Source organism: Lycium barbarum, chromosome 3 (assembly GCF_019175385.1).
Source record: "Lycium barbarum isolate Lr01 chromosome 3, ASM1917538v2, whole genome shotgun sequence".
NCBI classification, from domain to species: domain Eukaryota; kingdom Viridiplantae; phylum Streptophyta; class Magnoliopsida; order Solanales; family Solanaceae; genus Lycium; species Lycium barbarum.
In genome coordinates, this window is record NC_083339.1 from 1761976 (window position 1) to 1782400 (window position 20425).

The window sequence follows — 20425 nt, forward strand, 5'->3', positions numbered from 1 at the left end:
TCAAGCAAATAGATGCTCATATTTTCTGGGCAAGAGTATCGCACAAACCATAGCATCCAACATTCCGTTATTTACAGAGATGTCACTCCTTAAGGTATATGTATATGCCTTACAAGGGTAATCTTCTGCAACTAAACTCAGATAAAGAAGTATCATATTTAACCAATCAACCAGCCACGTAAAAATGTCAAACGACAACAACATTGTATAGAAGCAGAAACTTCAAAGGGCTGTTTTAAATCCAATATATGTAGCAATTAGATCTTTGAAGCAAAGCTGAGGCCCTCCTGTGCCAATTGATCCAAGCTAGCAACGGGTTGAACTTTTGCAACTTTAGCAATTGCCTTGTTCTCTTCAGGAGAACCGCTCTCAAGGAATGCACCAACGATCTTTCCGTCTTTGATCCAGTATGTTCCAAACTTGTGAGTTGCAGAGTTGGGATCAGCATCACCAAAGAGGACTGTTTCTCCTACGTTGTCACCATAGAATTGCCAAGACAAATCGAAAGCACGGGAGTAGAAATATGGAAGGTAGTCATATTCATCGACAGACTTCCCTTGCTCACCGGCAAAAATTGCCTGCACAATAAACATACAAAACATTAATATTTTTCCTTCATAGAAAACATGAAGTTCGGGAATTGTAAGTTGTGACTACATTTGACTGAGTTGATTGACAGAGTAGAAAGACACTAGCACACAGCCGAAATTCAAAATGGAATATGAGGTAATGCACTGTAATTCTGATAGAGACAAGAACAGACAGCTTTTAGCTCGACAAGGAAAACCAATGCACGTTTCCTTATCAACAAGTTCAAAGATTACCACTATTTGATACAGAGTAGTAACATTAATAATTTTACTTCATAAGAAAAGGTGATTGACAGAGTCGAAAGACACTGGCACATTGCAGAAATCTGTTCTAAGAAGTCACACAGTGGAAGCAAAATACGGGAAAAAGATCTGCAGAACTCAAGAATACTTGGACAGTATAAACCTTGAAAAGGACGACCGGTGTTGAGTGTAATTTAAGGTTGTACTTCACATATTTGTACTCATTCTATAAAAAATATACACAGGAGAGTTTTTCAGTATTTGAACACCCTAATCTACACGTGCAGTGAGCTTCAAACATCCAGTTTATGTCATAAGAGTTGAGTCATCGACTCATAGTTGCCCAGTAAAGAATAACATATTATACGTAGGATGATAATATAGCACTTCCATTAACATTGGAAAGCATCAGGGAGCTGTCACATACCTTGACAGCTTGCTCAGCAGATTTGCGAGAATGATCAACATGTTCAACTCTTCTAATATCACCATACATTTTCATAGGAAAAGTCGCAACATCACCCACAGCGTACACATTGGGTACACTTGTTTTGAAGAACGCATCTGTCTGCAAAATAGAAGCCTCAGCATAAGTACTGCAGTTCAGTAAGTTCGAATGGAACATGACATAATGCATTAATTCTGATATAAACAAACAGCTTATAGCTCGACGAGCACACAGCTTTGGTTCGACAAGAAAACTATGCTGTTTCCTTATCTACAAGTTCAAGGATTTCCACTATTTGATCCAATTTCTCATGCATGATTGCTTCATTTCTTTGTGTTGCCTGAAGCAGCACCAGAATTTCTGGAATCCATTGATCTATTCCTTCAATGAATCACTCAGTTGCTCTCAATTACTTTTGAAGCTTATACTGAACTATTTAAATATTTTTGGTCCATTATGCAGAAATATTTAATGATTTAACCATGAATATGATAAAATTATCGAAAAGCATGCAAGTCAGAACTTATTAGAAGGATGAGTACTGAACGGTGAACACACACCTTAATTCCTCCCTTCTCCTCTTCAACTTGGCCTTTGAATAGCGTCGTGAGTGGTTTTGCTCCGACTCCTACGACTACTAGGTCGGCTTCCAGAACTCTCCCATCTTTAAGTTTGACTTCCTTCACCTGCAAATTGGAAACAAGAATGCTGTGAGGTAATGCTCTAAAGCTCCACAAGATTTCTCAAAATGGTGCAGTCTTGAGAAAAACCTCTCCATTTGGATGTGTATCAAACCCAACAGCCACTGTACCCTTGATGATATTGACTCCCTTGTTTTTATAATAACCTTCATAGAATGCAGCTATGCCCTCTGTGAAAAGCCGAGGCACTGCAAAAGCATAAGGATTACAGTAAGATTAGAATACAGTAAAGCAGGACAATATATTTCTCCATAATTGACTATCATGAACCAGTTTAACGTTTCCTGTTATGCATGCAGTGCGGGATTAGAAGCAATTTACTCACTGCACCATGGTTCTGGGTAAACCATACTGACTTCAATGTTGTTCAGTCTCATTACAGCACTAAGCTCAAGACCAATGTACCCTCCCCCAACAATTACAGCCTTTCCGTTTTTCTTAGCTTTTAATGCTTCCACAAGCTTATCAGCATCATCAATTTCTCTCAAGTAGAAGATGTTCTTGGAATCAGCACCTTGTACACCAAAATCTGACAACTTCAAAACCTGAACAGACACAAAACAAGAAGTTACTGAACTGGCCGATGACAAAAAGTAATAACACACAACACAACCACAGTTCAATGAGACTCACAGTGGATCCAGTTGCGATAACCAGTGTTTCATATTTAAAAGATTCCCCAGCTGCACTAACAAGAGTCTTTGAAGCAAGATCTGCTTTCACTATTTCTGTACTCAGTATCAACGATATGCCTGCAAGACGAGACCATATGATTCACTAGGGATTCATAAGAGAAGTGTCTTCAACAAGATATACGACCATTATGTAAAGTTGACAGAAGTCATGCATGATCATATGTCTGCAAATAATGCATAACACAAAGAAATTATTACCTTTCTCTGCATACCACTCAGGAAGCAGTCTCTCTCCTCCACTTCCAACGCACACATGAAACCCTGGGAGTCTAGCAGCTCCTGGTAGATAATAAGATGTTAGGAAAGAGGTTTTCTGGTACCAGGTCAATTACATGAGAGAATAAATGTCCAGCAGCTTTTCGACATAGCTTTTTATGCCAAATCATGCTCAAACTATTTTTCAATTTTTTTGTTTTTCTGGTTGCTGGTAGGTGAATAATAATTCTATAAGGAAAAAAAAAAAATCTAATGTGTGTACAAGGACTTTAACTGTGAAAAAGATATATGCATTTTCTGTAATCCTATCTAATACAACTTTGTTCAAGTCCATACAGCCACAGACTACAATCAAAATTAACTATCCAAGGAAAGAGAAGACTTGCCTTCAGGAAAAAGGTATGCCTTGCTAAGTGCAGGACGTTCATAAGGAGCCACCTGAGGTACAAAAAACAATTTTAGCAATCAGATCAAGTCTTAACACTATTTTACTGAAAGAAGGAAAGTTTGTCAGATACAAATCGGAAGGAATGGGTGTTAGAGTGGATAAGTTGCAGAAAACCATACAAAAGAGAGAGAGAGAGAGAGAGAGAGAGAGAGAGAGAGAGGGGGGGGCATAGCCTAGCACACTGTGTATAACAGAGGTGTGATCAGGAACTCCAAAAGCGAAGAAGGTACACAAATGTATAAGTAAATGGTAGAGGATTAGGAACTTTTTCTTCCTAGTTGACAAACATATATCAAAGGGACACTAACATTCTTGCATATCAGCTATGAAACCGTGGATGAATAGTATTTGGCAATTCACAAGCATAACCTGAAGAAAAATTAGCTTATAACATCAACATAACAGAATTTTAGAGATTGTTATAGATAGAAATTAATTGGAATACCAAGGAAAAATCTAGAGACCAATGATACATGATATTAACCAGAAGTCAAAATGAATGTTCCCTTCTCCAAAATGAAGTAACACAAGCAGCAATACAACTATGATTTACAATTGTATTAGTGAAGGCAAGAAAACGATTCAAAATACTTACCGCCTCTTTGGAAATAATAGCCAATTCCCCAGGCTTAACTCCCTGCTTCACAAATTCTCTAGCAGCATACCCCTGCAAATGCAACCAAACTTGTTCAATTCATTTACAACCACGTGTTCTAAAATCTGAATGCATACAACAAGATTTGTTCCTACAAGAGTTCAGAAACACAACTAGAACATTTTGAGGAGTTGTTATAATCCTTTATTTCAGCCAATTCCTAATAATTATGCCATATCTCTTACTCCCGATATTTCCAAAAGACAACAGGTTAGGTTCTACATTTTCAAATCACTTTGCACTCAATACCTCCAACTCCATTATAAAGCAGCTCAATTTCAACAGCAAACCAAAATAATGAAGGAGATAAACTTACCTAACAACACTCTAGCTCTAACACTCCAGAACATAACAATTGATCATTGAAAAATAAAGGAGGAACACACACACATAAATTGTATGTGCGGATATGTGTCGGTGTCTACATGTATTATCACTTCGTACTCAAAGCCTCTAACTCCATTTCGAAGCAAATCGACTATTCAAGAGCAGATCAAAACATTGAAAGGAGATAAACAACATTATCTCTTTCAGACTCCATAATCTAACAATTTACTATCAAAATAGAAAGGAAAACCTGTATTTATGTATGTATAGAACCGTGCGCCAGTCCCTCAAGGATTTCTATTATAAGAAGAAAAAAAATATATGTATACATCTATCTGTGTGTATGTATATCAGTGTATGGGTTGTGTATATGTGTACACATGCAGAAAGCAAAAGGTCATTCACTATGCTAACTTCCAGATCTACTGTGAACTATATAGAACATCAAAAATTCTCACAGACAAAATCATCAAAAAACAATCCAAATCAGTTTGTACTCAAAGCCTCCAACTCCATTTTGAAGCAATGCAATTTCAACAGCACACCAAAATAATGAAGGAGATAAACTTACACACAGCAACACTCTAGCTCTCAACAATCCAGAATCTAACAATTTACATGAAAAATAAACACACCTACACACACAACGTATATGTGTGTGTGTGTGTGTTTGTGTCTATATAATCCCTCCGTCCAAATTTATGTGGCACCATTTGACTTGGCACGGAATTTAACAAAGAAAGGAATACTTTTGAAATATGCAGTCCAAAACAAGCCTTATATACATGTGTGGTTGTAAATCATCTCATAAAGTTAAATTGTTTCTAAACTTTCTTTTTGGAACAGACCAAAAAGGAAATGGTGCCACATAAATTGGGACACAGGGAGTATATATTATCACTTCATACTCAAAGCATTTCACTCCATTTCGAAGCAAATCAAAACATTGAAAGGTGATAAACTCGCCTACAACAACGTTCTCGCTTTCAGACTCCATAATCTAACATTTGATTGTTAAAATATAAATGAAAAAAAACTGAATATATGTATTTACGTTTGTCTAGAACCGAGAGTTTCTCTGTTATCAGCAAAAAAAATGTATGTGCATCAGTGTAAGTGTTGTGTGTATGTGTGTAAGGACATCTCAACAATGAGCTTATCCTCACGTTTGTTTAGTTGTATTTAACTAGAATTCATATGTATAGTTTATCTAGAGGAAGGATAATACCAAGTATAGTTTATCTCTTAGAGAGTTTGTATTCAACTACACTTTGTGTAGCATCCTATATATATATAGAGGAAGAACTCCTCCATGAAAAGCAGAACGATTTTATCAGCTTCATTAAACCTTGTCATGGTATCGGAGCCTTGCGAAGACTCACGTCTCACAATGACACTTCCCTCCATTACCAGCATCACCTCGCAAACCCCTTCCCAAAATCCTTCGTCGTTCGCGACGAACATTAACTAGTCTCATCTTCTCAAATTGGACCGTAATAACTATATCTTATGGAAATCACAAATTCTCCCAGTTCTAAGGGGTTATGAACTTGAGGGATATGTGGATGGTACGCACAAATGCCCTCCAAAGGTAATTTCGCATAGCTTTTCTGAAGCAACCTCAACTGGCGCGGTTATCAACCCATCGTACAGTTTATGGATCAAACAAGACCAACTTCACCCTTAGCGAAGGGATTTTAGCCCAAGTAGTCGGTTGCACAACATCTCAGACGGTTTGGTGAGCGCTTGAGACAATGTTTGCGTCGCAATCCAAGGCTAGGATAATACAACTAAGGCTGCAGCATCCATGGTAGAATACCTTCAAAAGATGAAGACTTGTACGATAATCTCGCCGTCGCAGCACACCCTGTCACTGTTGATGATCCTGTCTTATATATTCTTGGAGGACTTGGGCAAAAATATAATGCCCTGGTTGTCTCAGTCACTGCTAGTGCGGAACTAATTTCATTAGCCGATCTCCATGGCTTGCTTTTAAGTCATAAGTATCGTTTGGAACAGATGACAAGTTTGGAACAAGGTGTGGGCCAAGTCAACTTGTCTGCTAGACAATCCAGCAATACCAAGAATGATAACTCATTTAAGAAGCCTACTAATGTCCATAACAATCAGGCTTATGGTGGCAGATCTGGACGAGGACAAGGTCGGGGTCGCAATACCAACTCGTCCAACCAAAATCAGTGTCAAGTTTGCAATAAGTTTGGTCACTCGGCCCTAAATTGCTACCATCGTTTCGATCATGCATATCAAGCTCCATCCAAGTCGCACATGGCTGCTCTCATTGCACAACCTTCCAAGGTTGGAGACCTAAATTGTTATCCGGATTTTGGGGCTACTCATCATTTAACTAATGATATGCTGAACATGGCGGTAAGAAGAGAGTATCTGGGAACTGATCAAATTCATGTCGATAATAGCACAAGTTTGACAATTTCTCATTTTTGTAATGCTACTTTACCTACAGTTAGTCGATATTTACGTCTAACTAATGTATTACTGGTGCCTGAAATTACCAAGAATTTGCTTAGTGTGACAAAATTTACTACTGATAATGATGTTATATTTGAGTTTCACCGTCGTTTGTCTTGTGAAGGATCGGGCAACGGGGAAATTACTACTACGCGGGACTCTTGAGCATGGCATTTATCGTCTCTTTGCTGCCCAGTTACTCAACCAACCCTCTCCCTCAAATAAATTAGAAGTGTTCCATATGTCCAAGCAATCATTTGATTTATGTCACAGTCGTTTAGGTCATTTGTTTGTTCTTCTTGCCAATATGGCAAGAGTCACATATTGCCTTTTTCTATTTCTAGTTCTAGTGCTACTTGCCCTCTTGAATTGATCCACACTGATGTATGAGGCCCTGCTCCACAGTTAGCTAGCAATAAATTTCGTTATTGTGTTTCTTTCATTGATGACTTTAGCAAATTTACATGGTTATTTCCTATGAGTTCCAAAAATGAGGTTTATACCATATTTTTACGCTTTAAAACTCAAGTCGAGAAGTTCTTTGAGCGTCATATAAAAGTGGTACAATCTGATTGGGGTGGCGAATATAGGAAATTATCCAACTTTTTTGCTGAAGCAGGGATCGTTTATCAGCTCTCTTGTCCCCATACTCATGAATAAAATGATACCGCTGAAAAAAAACATCGTCATATTGTTGAAATGGGTTTAGCACTTCTCGCACACGCCTCCCTTCCTCTCACCTTTTGGGATCATGCCTTTGCTACGGCAGTTTACACTATAAATCGTATCCCCTCACTCTCGCTCACTAATGTTTCACCTTATGAGAAGTTGTACAAAAAGGTTCCTGATTATCAATTCATGAAAGTTTTTGGCTGCGCGTGCTACCCATTCCTTCATCCCTATAACTCTCACAAGCTAGCATTTCGACCCTTACAATGCGTTATCTTGGGGTATAGTGGACATCACAAGGGCTATCAATGTTTACATGTCATAAGTGGTCGAATATGTCTCTCGGCATGTGATTTTGACGAGTTACAATTTCCCTTTGCTAGCTCATCTTCAACTCCCAGTAGCGCACCGACCTCCGACTCTACTGTCGTGTCCTCTTTGCCTGTCATTGCTCCTTGTAATTCTTCTTCTCTACCTACTACTGCAAGTGATAAGTCCGTAGCAGCTGCTGCCAGTGATAGTTCGATAGCAGCTGCTGCCTCGCCAATTCCGTCATCAAACTCATCAGCTCCTTCATCGCCAAGTCCATCGACAAACTCCCCGGTGTGTCATTCAGTCCCGTCTGATTTTTCGCTTTCCTCTATCCCTCCTATTAACCTTACCGTTGATCTTCCAGTAGCTAATGAAACTCCCATCGTTACTAGTAATCCTCAAACACCGGCAGCTCAAACCACAACCTTTGTTCCTCATCACATGGTAACCAGGCGTAAAGCCAAATCTCAACTTCCAAAAGCTCATATTGCCACAAAATACTCTTTGCCTCCATCTAGCTTGCCACCTGAACCTACATGTTTTACCCAAGCCAACAAAAACCCGAAATACAGAAAGGCTATGCAAGAAGAGTACAACGTCCTCCTGCAAAATGGTACTTGGTCCCTTGTCCCCTCTTTCGCGACAAAGAATGTTGTGGGATGCAAATGGAATTTTAAGTTGAAACTCCATCCCGATGGATTCATTGAGCGATGCAAAGCTCGTTTAGTGGCAAAGGGATTTAGCCAAAAGGCTGGAGTGGACTATCACGATACATTCAGTCCGTTGTGAAGCCTATAACAATCCGAGTGGTTCTGTCTCTAGCTTTGTCAAAAGGGTGGTCGCTACGGCATTTCGACGTCAAAAATGCATTTCTACATGGGCAACTACATGAAGAGGTATACATGTCTCAACCCTCTGGCTTTACTAATCCAAAATATCCAAACCATGTGTGCAAGCTTCACAAAGCTCTTTATGGCCTTAAACAAGCACCTCGGGCATGGTTTGAGAAGCTCAACTCGAAATTGCTTGAACTCAGTTTTGTGCCTTCTAAATCCGATACGTCTTTGTTTATCCACAATTGTGAAGGCCACATTACTATTATCTTAGTCTATGTAGATGATCTTATTGTTACAGGAAGTTCTAATGAGTTCATTGCAAGTCTTGTTCTTCAACTGTCTAATGCCTTTGCTATAAAGGATATTGGTAAGCTACACTACTTTCTTGGTGTTGAGGTACATTATCAGGCCACTGGATTGACCCTTACTGAGTCCAAATACATTAGAGAACTCCTCGCTCGTGCCAATATGGATGGTGCGAGACAATTGCCACACCTATGGTAATAGGACTTCAATTGTCTCAACATGGGAGTTCACCATTTTCTGATCCGTCATTGTATCGCAGCTTGATAGGAGCTCTTCAAATATATAACCATCACGCGTCAGGATGTATCGTATAATGTGAACAAATTATGCCAATTCATGCATAAACCTACGGAAACTCATTTCACTACTATGTAGCGCTTGTTGCGTTATTTAAAGGCTACCATGGACCTCGGCTTGCACTTGCGTTCAACTAGCTCCTTAGCGCTTCAAGCCTTCTCAGATGCGGACTGGGCTGGCGGCCCAGATGATCGGCGATATACTAATGGTTATTGCATTTTTGTTGGACCCAACTTAGTGTCCTGGAGCTCAAAGAAGTAGTGAGTGGTTGCACGGTCCAGCACCGAGGCTGAATATCGAGCCTTAGCTGCGGCTACTGCTGAAGTTACCTAGATGCAACATCATCTTCAAGAGCTTCGTGTCTCTCTTTCTCAAGCTCCCACGCTATGGTGTGATAATCTGTCCGCGAGCTACCTCACTGCCAATCCTATTTTTCATGCCCGAACCAAACATATTGAATTGGATTTTCATTTTGTCCAAGAGAAGGTGGCTTCGAAAGACCTGGACGTTCGCTACATCAATTCCTTGGATCAGTTAGCAGACATCATTACCAAGAGCCTTCCTTCTTGTCGGTTTCATCTCCTTCGTTCCAAGCTTACAGTTGCACAGCCACTGCTCAGCTTGCGGGATCATGTTAGGACATCTCAACAGTGAGCTTATCCTCACGTTTGTTTAGTTGTATTTAACTAGAATTCATATGTATAGTTTATCTAGAGGAAGGATAATACCAAGTATAGTTTATCGCTTACAGAGTTTGTATTCAACTACACTTTGTGTAGCCTCCTGTATATATAGAGGAAGAACTCCTCCATGAAAAGCACACCGATTTTATCAGCTTCATTACTGTACAGATATAGAAACCAAAGGTCATTCACTATTTCTCTCTGCTAACTCTCAGATCTACTGTGAACTATCTAGAACATCAATCAGCGCTATACTCACACCAGCAAAAACTGAAATATATGTGTATATGTTTGGCCATTAATTTTATTGAGACGCTCTTGGAACCGCGCACCACTATCCTCGAGGATTTCTCAATTATATATGTGTATGTATCAGTATATGTGTTTGTTGCAGAATCCAAAAGTCATTTCACTATGCTAACTTCCAGATCTAATGCAAACTATATAGCACATCTAAATTAGTGTCCTAAAGCCAATTTTTCGAGCAAAAAAAAAATATATAGTAGATCAAAAATCTCACTCATTAGAAACTAAGAGTCAAAACACGTAAACTCAAATATTAATTCATATTAGAAACTAAAAAGCTGTAATCATCAGTAATTAATTAACGGAGGATTTGATCGGCGAGATACTCACACCAGCAACACCGCCACCGACGATCACGTACTTAAATGATTTCTCAGCCATTGATGAATTAGTTTAAGATTTTTAGTTTTGTCGAAAGAAAAATGAAGAGTTATGATATGGAATGAATGAATGTGGACTGATATTTATAGTGGATACGATAGATGGTGATTTGTGATTGGCTTAATGGGAGAGAAAGATGAAGAGACGAGTAAGTCAATAAGGAACGTACACGTGGCACTTCATTTGCCGTGTGATTTGCTGACTGTGCTGTCGCCACGACAGTTAGAGAGAAGAGATCAAGTCAAATTGGGAATATGATCTTCTTTTCATGGTAAAAAGGCAATATAAGTATATGAATTTAAATTTTATGCACTAACGGGGGGTTTGGTTCATCGGATAAAGTTGGATATCTTTCGATTAAGTTTGAGATAAAATTATACTATTTTTGTTTTAATTTATGTGGCACTATTTTAGTAGATACAAAGTTTAAAGAAGAAAGAAATTATTTTAAAATTTATGATTCATTCAAAATAAGTCTTAGATATTTGTGTGGTTGTAAATCTATCTCATAAAGTTAAATTGTTTGTAAATATAGAAAGTTGACGTTCTTTTAGTGTGTCACATATGTTGGAGGTATAAATTTTCCTATTGCTGAAATATAAATTTATCCCTGGAATAATTTATATCTTTAACCAAATAAAGTATAAATTTTGTCCTAAACTTAATTTACTTTATCCCATCAACCTAGGTATTATTTTATCCCACCCTTGAGGTAGGATAAATTAGTCCAAAAATTATAATATCATGACTATGATCCTGGGATATAGTCCGCGAACCAAAAGACCCCTAATGATACAAAATATATTTACAGCTTACTTATAGGAGTAATAAACAATTAGAGGTAATTTTTTATGATAACATTAATTGATAAATTTAGTTGGTGCAAAAATGAAGTTCTGTTAAGGAATTGATGAATGTGGACTGATATTTATAATGGATACAATTGCATTAGGTTGATGGTGATTTGTTATTGGTTTAGAGATGATGAGACGAGGAAGGCCGTACAAATCATAAGGAATATACACGTGGCGCATTGTAACTTAAGAATTTTAACAAGTATAACATCACTACAAAATTATCAAACCAATTTTATTTATTTATTTATTTTGAAGTTTGACAGCAACAAGTGAGGCTCTAGAATACCTTTGGTGTGCTTTCACTTCCTCGGGATAAGCTAGTAAAGCTTTTAGAGAGATTAGAAGAATAACTCAGACCTCATTTGTTTAGACTTAAATGAAAATTTAATTTTATTTATTCAGATTTGTCATTATTTCTATTTGTTTTTAGGGTCTGAATCTTAACCATTCAAATCTTAACTGTTAAGTGCATTTTTGTTTAATCCTATAATCACTTAATGAGTGAAATCCTGAATAGATCTATATAAATTAATATGTGTAATAATATCTTAATATCATAAGCACTTAATTATCTTTCTTCATTTTATAGTTGTTAAATTTTCTCATTGCTTTGGCGTCTATCTAATAATTACTGTTAATTTAGATTTTGTGTTTATCATTCAAAATTTATCTATTTGACATTTTTTTAGACTTGTTTTCTTGAGATGTGAAATGGAACTTTAAAAGATCCAATTAACTCTTTTCCCATGGGGTACAAGAATTAATGGGAAAGAAGAGTCAAGCGAGTGGATTTGTGAAGACACAAGATATATAATGGTAGTATTAATACTTCTTTTCTGAAATGAAAGGTAGGATTATAGACAATCACATTTTTATTTTTATTTTTATTTTAATTTTGTGAAAAACACAAAGACTTTTTGTTTATTTGTTTTTAGACTTTTGCAACGAAAGGTAGAAAAATCACAAAAAAAATTCAAATCACAAAAGTCTACAAAAGAAATAAATAAAATTCCTTTGAAAATTTTACAGTGATGTTATACTTGTTAGAATTCTTAAGTTACGAATCTAAAATCACAAAGAAAAGAAGATTAAAAGGCGTTTGGACATAGAAATAAAATATTTTCACTTTATTTGGAGTTTTTGAAATTGGAGTTGAAGACAAAGTTGTGTTTGGTTATAATTTTTTCAAAGAATTATTGGTTGTTTGAATCTACTGACAGTGAAAAAAGTGACAGGGGTTTTAGGTATTTTGAAATTCAGAATTACAATTCAAGTTGTATTTGAAATTTTCATGGCGCGTTTTCAAATAAAGTGAAAAATAATTCCGAAAAAAATTGAATAATTCTCATGGCCAAACGGTTCTCTAGAATCTTTATGAAGTTGTCTTTTAGGCATATTAGGAGTAGCAAACACTGACAAAAAAAAGATCAATCATATTTGGGTTAGTATTGATCCATTTATCTTATTTGATTTTTAGCAAATGAAAAAATAGACTATGAAAAAGAGGAGGGAAGATGAAATAGAGAGAGAAAGGAGCTGGAGAGAAAAAGAAAAGAACATAGAGGGCTGACAAGGTTGAGCCTTTACCGCCATAAAATTTTTCGTTAGAGGAGAAGATCAAGTCAAATTGGAAATGTGATTCTTTTATGGGACAAAATATAATTTTTTGGGTAAGAAAATTAATAGTATATAATATATAAGTTGTTATATACAACGAAGATATAAATTTACATAACTAAATTACTTATAATGTAATTACAAATATAAATGTTATTTATAATTAAATTAGCTAAATGTAATTATAGGTAAATATCTCTGATAAACGTCTAATTAACAATATAAATGATATTTACATAATTAAATTACTTAAAATGTAATTACATGTGAATATTTATGATAAACTTCTGACGATACAACAACAACAACATGCCCAGTATAATCCACAATGTGGGGTCTGGCGATATAAATGATATTTACATAATTATATTACTTAAAATGTAATTTACATATATAAATGATATTTAAGTAATTGAATTGCTTAAAATGTAATTATTGGTAAATATTTATGTGAAAGTTAATAAAAGTACATGAGCATTTAATTTGTTCAAACGATCCAAAATATTACAGGCACTAGTAGAAATGTGTGTTTTTTTTTTTTTTATGTTGGTCTTTTTTTGTTATTATTAATTAGTACTACATTTTGTTTCTTGAAAAAGAGTAAAAAAAAAAAAAAAGGGGGGGGGGGGGGGGGGGGGGAGGGGACTATGAACATGAAAACTTGCCTAAAATGAGAAGTATGGTACTGGTTTCCTATATTTAGAGATGTGAGTTGTGACGATGTCTGAATTTGACTAGAATGTTTCCTTCACCCACCAACAAATATTACTATTATTTAATCTTAAGAAACATTACACAACAATTTTCAAAATAAATCATTCTGTCACTCGAGAGATGTCGAACTTCAATTCCTTCTAAATCTTGTCAAGAATATAAATAAACCTCTCATATTAACAATTTTATTTAAACTTTCACATGTCATAAAGTTGATGCTCTAAATTAGTTGCAAGTAAAAATCTATTGTAATTTTTCCTCTAAGTTGCAATTTCAAGTTGATCAACATTTCTCTATTCGTAGAGTATAATATAGTAATACAAGATATTGAGAACACAAAAAGATACAAAGTAAACGTTTTTGAGTAAAATGTAATAAACTTTAATGAATTAACTATAATATTTGCTCTTATCTATGTCTAACTAATGCTCAAATTTTTAATCGTTATTGTACAGGCTTCGAGAACAAAATGATTAGGGTCTATCCAAAAGTGTTCTTCTCGAAATTGTTACAATAAAGTAAACAAGTGGAAATTTAATTTATGAGCAGTGCTCTTTTTTTAAAAAAATTATTTTAATGACTTTTTGGGCTATTATTCAAAATTCAATGGGGTTTGACACTTTTGTCTTTAAGAAATTTGGAAAAGTTGCAAACGTTGACGTCATTGGTGAGAGACTGTGAGTTGAGACAAAAGAATGCTACAATAAAGGAAATGGTCAAGTGTGAAAGGTATATTATTAGTTTTGGAAAACAAAGTATGAAATGGATCTTTGTGAAGTATCAACCCCCCAGATATTACCACTAAAATAATGTAAATTAAACCCTTTTTCATTTGACGAGAAGGAATATGACACCTCGAGTCCTCTTCGTTTTCAAATAATTAAAAATTTTGGGTTGGAGCTTTGATTTTTTTGTAGAATCTAGTTCTAAAGTTAGATTGTAGATTGAGAAAGTCGATTAATAGTGCCTTTAGTATTCGTTTACGAGATCGATCTTCGATGATTAGGAAGCTTAATTGCTTTGTTGAATAACGTAAATTGACGCAATGAGTGACGTATCGTTCAATTATATCTCTAATGCTCCTCAAGCCAAGGGTGGATTTAATCAAATCGCATTCAGCATAGGCTGGTAGAATTGACTCATCCGGTGGCGGTTTTCTTTTAATGTTTCCTATATAATGCTAATTTAAATTAATCGGTTTAGTAGTAATAAAGAAATTAAGGAAAACTGTGATGTAAGTGTGAAAGGTATAATAGTAAGGTGACCAGCTCCAAAGCCTTCGTAAATGGCTGACCCATACCAAGAAAAGTCAAAAGAAAAGTTTGACCAGGAATTTTTTTGAGGAATATGAATATATTTTATAAAAAATAAAAGCATTTCTATGATCCCACTCAAGTGGCTGCTAATTCTGCATGAGTATTCAGTTTGAACTAATTAGACTGGTTAAACATCGAGTTAAACTAATACGTAAAAATTATTGATCTAATTTGATCGAAAAGTCAAGATTTTTTAATCTTGCGATCATTGGTATTTCGTAGTATATCATTTCCTTCCCTTTTTCTCTGATGTAATAAAAAAAAAAAAATCTCGCAATCAACATAAGATATATAAATGCACATGGAAATTATTATGAATTTGGCATTGATTTCATTATCATAACCATATGTTAAGCATTTAAGCCTAACAGACCCAGTAAGTTGAAGAGTTTATCGTGTAAAAGAACAAAAATTAGCAAACCATGAGTTATAGTCTAGTCATGATCAACATGAAGATTTTTGTATATGGATATCTATTTATTGGAGGAGAAGAGTAAACTATTGAATAACTATGAAATCCACGTACATAGGCACTTTGGATCTTGAAACTTCCAGAAGATGAATGTATATCGTCCAGTTATAGAAATATTCCATATGAGTACTTAGAAGTTTGATTATTTAATGAATTGGTTGGAGTTAGCCTTTAGGGGTTGAATGTTTAAAAAGCTTATCCGTATTTATTTAGCACATACATCAAACCAATTAGATGCATATGTAATTGCATATAGACTGTTAAAACTCAACCATAGTGAGCATAAAGAATTTGTGTTACTTCATGCTCGCATAGTCATCATATGGTAAAAAAAAATAAAAAATGTATCAGGTATTTACACCAAATCAATTAATGTAAGACATATATCTTGCCTATACACTTTTTAACACTTAATCATGATTAAGTGATATGTATTTTCACTTGGCTTATTGATTCTTAAAACTAGTTATTCAATTAAGTGTAAACAACTATTTACCCATATCATATTATATCAGGGGCAGACACACAACTTATTGTACTGGTTCTATAAATTTAACTACTTTAATCATATCCTACATATGTATTGACATATTCAATAAATATACATACATAATGAACTGTGAATGCAGTACCACAAATGGATTAGGAGTTCGGTGGTAAATGAAGATTCATCAAAAGCCATAAACTTTACCAACAATTTACCAAATAAGCGAAAAAAAGATTTTCTATTTGTAGGGATCACATGTGCAAGCTCTGAGGAAAAGACTTAACTTGTTTGTCCATGTAAGGGTCTTTGAAAAAACTAAGATGGTATTTGCAGGGACACTTTTGGAGAAAAGCTTTCTGAAAAAATGCCTTTTGATTAATAACAAACTTAATATTGGAGTCCTTTTGCATATAAACAAAAACAGAAAATAATTTGGAAAAAAATATCTTAAAACCGAAACTATCCAAATAGGATTGGTAAAAACTTACTCATATCTGATACTTATAACAAAGCAATAAATGCATGACATGTCTTTGCGCATATACTTCTTTCACTAGCCATTGGTTAATTATTCCATATTTCCGCCTTACTAAAACACTCAACTATGATAAGTTAAGATGATCTAGTGTAAAACGCTTATATTTCTTCTTTCAAAAACACTTTTCTAAATAAATTTCATCAAATGGTTTCAAATGTCAGGCAGTCTTGGGCTTACTATGTTGGCCCAAAGATAGGTTGGACTAGACTCTAGCCCGAACTACTTTCCCTAAATAAATGGAACTCTTACAAAACACTACTAGAAACTGAGGTTTTAACCATTGATATTAGTGAAAAATTTGTGCTACAAAACAAGATTTTCCCACCTCATTCCCACCGACTAGCTCACTAAAAAAATGCATGGTAGGAAACAAATTCCCATTGAAATACTGAGAAATTTTCTAATTTTTTCATGTGAAAACACTAATCTTTTTATTTTTCCTACCGAAGTTCAGTAAAAAATAATCAGTGATCATTTTTCGGTGAAAAATTCAATGGGAAAATAGAGATTCTCTAGTAGTGAAACTAACCCACACAACAACCAAACTAGATTTGCTTAATTAGAATTACAGATCAAGCACCATTAAGTCATGCTGCTGAAATTTGGTATAGGACCTCTAATAAGATGTGGGAGGCTATGTTGATATTGGTGGCTTCTTGAATTCTCTTTTTTTCTATTTCTTTCTAGAATTTATTTTTGTGGAATATAGATTTTATTATTTATTTTCTCTATTATTGATAGTAATTCTCTTGTTAAGATTGCATATATATATATATATATATATAAAGAGAGAGAGAGAGAATGTTATTACCGTATTTTTTATTTTTATTTTTTATTTTATGCATTGTAACTCTTCCAAATCAGATTTGGGTAGAATAGTAGAATATTAGTCGCATAACCAAATTCTTTTCTCATCATTAATATTTTTTTGCTGGCACGACAATTGTGATCTTTCGAGAGAATCAATGTATTTAATAATTGTTACCCACTGTAGAAAGTGTACCAAGTATAATTATAACCTTCAAAGCACTTGGAATACAAAATAGCAAAACAAGCATACACATTAGTATAAAGTTTAACAGAGACATGAAGCTGTCACTTAATCAGATCTAAAGAATCACCTAATTTTTTCTTTAGTCCTAAAACATTTTAAAGTATACTCACTTTAAGATTGAAAAAAAAAAAACGTTAATAACAAAAGACAAGCACTCAAGATCAACAAGTACAGAAATCAATTAGAAAAACTACGACCATTAACCAACCTTTTTAAAAAAAAAAAATTGCAACAAAGATAACCTGGAAGTGAATCGCTTTAGTCTAGAAATTAAGCAAACTGCATGAAACCTGAAACTAAAGTACTGTTCGTACTAACATTAACGCACAAAGTAGTAGTAATAAAAAAAATAGTTACATCATACTTCTGGTGTGGCAATTTCATCTTGTTTCCACATCTTGATGGTCTTGTCAACTTCACAACTTATAAGTCTCGTGCCAGTTACATCAAACGCGAGGGCATAAATACCCGCCTCACTGTCCAACGATCCAGGTTGAACCATAGTTCGAGTTTGCTGAAAATTATAACCACTTGTCCAATCCCAAAACCACAAACTCCCATTGTCACCTCCCGTGGCCATTACACCTTCATCATTAACCACCATCGTGTTGATTATTGTCTTCTGTTCCGGAAGCATATTACGCGAAAATTCCCCTTTTGGAAGGTTGAGTTTTTTTATGTCACCATCAGTCGATGCAGAAGCAAAAGAATAATCTTCCTTCGGATGTTGAGCCATTGCTCGAACAGATTTCTTGTGATGAGTAAGCATTGTTATCGTCTTAGCATATCTAATATCCCACAACTTTATAGTTGAATCATGAGAGCCGGTCAACACCTGAGGGTCCGTTGATCGAGTTAAAACAGAGCTAACAGTGTTATCATGTCCTGACAGAGTACCAATTTGCATTTTGCTTCGAATATCCCAAACCCTACATACACAATCTCGACCCCCTGTGAATAGCACATCAATTGTGGGATGAAGAGCTAAGCAATAAACACCACTTAAATGACCATTAAAAGAGTGAATTACCTTATTTTTTTCCAGGTCCCAACATTTAACTTGCTTATCATCACTTGCTGAGAACATGTACGAGTTTCTATTGCTAATAGCAAGGCCTCTTACTTGTTCATAGTGACCTGTTAACGTGACTTTTAGCCTACCACTTGCTAAATCCCATATTTTGATAGTTCGATCTGTTGATCCTGTACAAAACCAAGTATTACTAGGATCTACTGCAACTGATCGTACCCATCCTGAATGACCACTAATAGTTCTGTAATTTTTCCATACTTGTTTGCTTGTTATTTTTCTCTCCATATTGAAAACAATGGCTATATAGAGAAGTCTAGCAAACTATAAAAGGAGGAGGAAAGAAGGTTTGATTTGATTCACTCATAATCTCATCACAGTAGCCATATTTATAATAGTATAAAACCCTATTTAAGTAGGAATAGAAAACCTATTTAGACTTTGATTACAAACCTTTATAAATATGAATTACATAAACAGTAGTACTAAGTATCCAATCCAAAACACTTTAGGATTTATACTAATTCCATAATCAAGTGATAAAAAACTCGTATTTAGGGTGTGCTTTATTGGATTAAGCCGAAATATCTCGGTTAACTAAACCATCCATATAAATATTTGGAACTATTTATATAGTACTTCCACTTTTTATTTTGAAGAATAATAATTAGATATTTTCTTCGGTCAAAACCAAATTTGTCCAAAGCATAAGAAAAAGGGCAATTCTGCATTGCCCTTCTTTTTGGGTGGTCTTTAAATTTTGCCCCTCAAATTGCTGATCTTTAAGTTTTGCCCTTCGCCTAAAATTCATGGGTTCCGGATTTGAACTCCCGCTCAGTCAAAATTTTAAAAAAAATCGAAGGGTAAAGTTTGAATTTCGCTCTGCCCCCTTCGGCAGACTTTGCCTTGAGGCATATATTTTATTTTATTTTACTTTTCAAGGCAAACTTTTAGTTATGCCTTTGTCACGGCCCGACTGGAGGGCCATGACGGGCACCCGGTGCTACCCCACCGGGCACCTCCTAACGTACATTCATATTCTCATCTAGGTGAGCCACATGGCCTACTAATGATTTTCCGTACATCAACAATACTAATCACATCGGGCAACGACACATTTCTATCATCATCAATAAACAATGCCCATGTCCATGTACACAAGCCGACGAGGCTAACAAAATAATATACAAAACATGAGCTGACAAGGCTACAAGATATCTGACCATACACAACTGTCTACGAGCCTCTAAGAAGGGTATGTAGCATCATATAGGCGGGACAGGACCCCGCCATGCCCATATATGTACACAAAAGAATAATACCAAAAACTGTAGCTCCGGATGAAATGGAGCTCCTCCATGCAGTCCCTGAACAAGAAATTTATGAATCAAGCCTGTCTCCCTGGCCACCTGCGGGCATGACGCAGCGTCCACAAACAAAAGGACGTCAGCACGAATAATGTACTGAGTATGTAAAGCATAATCAACATCATAGTAGAAGCATAAGAAATACCATAAGATAGAAGAATCAGGAGGTAATAGAACCATTTGTACCTCTAGTGGCCATCATCATATTTACTTACTTGTCTTTCATGGGGACCTTCCATTTCTAATGCTTACTCACGTATATATACATATATTTATTTGTATTCGTATAATACTCGACCATGAGGGTTTGGTGTTTCACATACCCGACCATGGCAAGGCTCGGTGATTATACATACTTGGCCCTATCAAGGCT

At 35.5% G+C, this 20425-nt stretch overlaps 2 protein-coding genes across 2 annotated transcripts; both read right to left on the reverse strand.

Annotated features, from left to right (window-relative positions):
• Nucleotides 1-10705, reverse strand: LOC132629879 (monodehydroascorbate reductase). Its single transcript, XM_060345282.1, has 10 exons — nucleotides 10550-10705; nucleotides 3937-4008; nucleotides 3280-3331; nucleotides 2876-2956; nucleotides 2616-2734; nucleotides 2308-2527; nucleotides 2052-2170; nucleotides 1842-1967; nucleotides 1261-1401; nucleotides 1-578 (listed from the first exon to the last, which is right to left on the reverse strand). Exons 1-10 carry the CDS (start codon nucleotides 10598-10600, stop codon nucleotides 258-260), a joined length of 1302 nt encoding a protein of 433 aa, XP_060201265.1. The 5' UTR covers nucleotides 10601-10705; the 3' UTR covers nucleotides 1-257.
• Nucleotides 10706-17245: 6540 nt separating this feature from the next.
• Nucleotides 17246-18973, reverse strand: LOC132634034 (protein pleiotropic regulatory locus 1-like). Its single transcript, XM_060350355.1, has one exon. It carries the CDS (start codon nucleotides 18971-18973, stop codon nucleotides 18014-18016), a length of 960 nt encoding a protein of 319 aa, XP_060206338.1. The 3' UTR covers nucleotides 17246-18013.
• Nucleotides 18974-20425: the final 1452 nt, after the last annotated feature.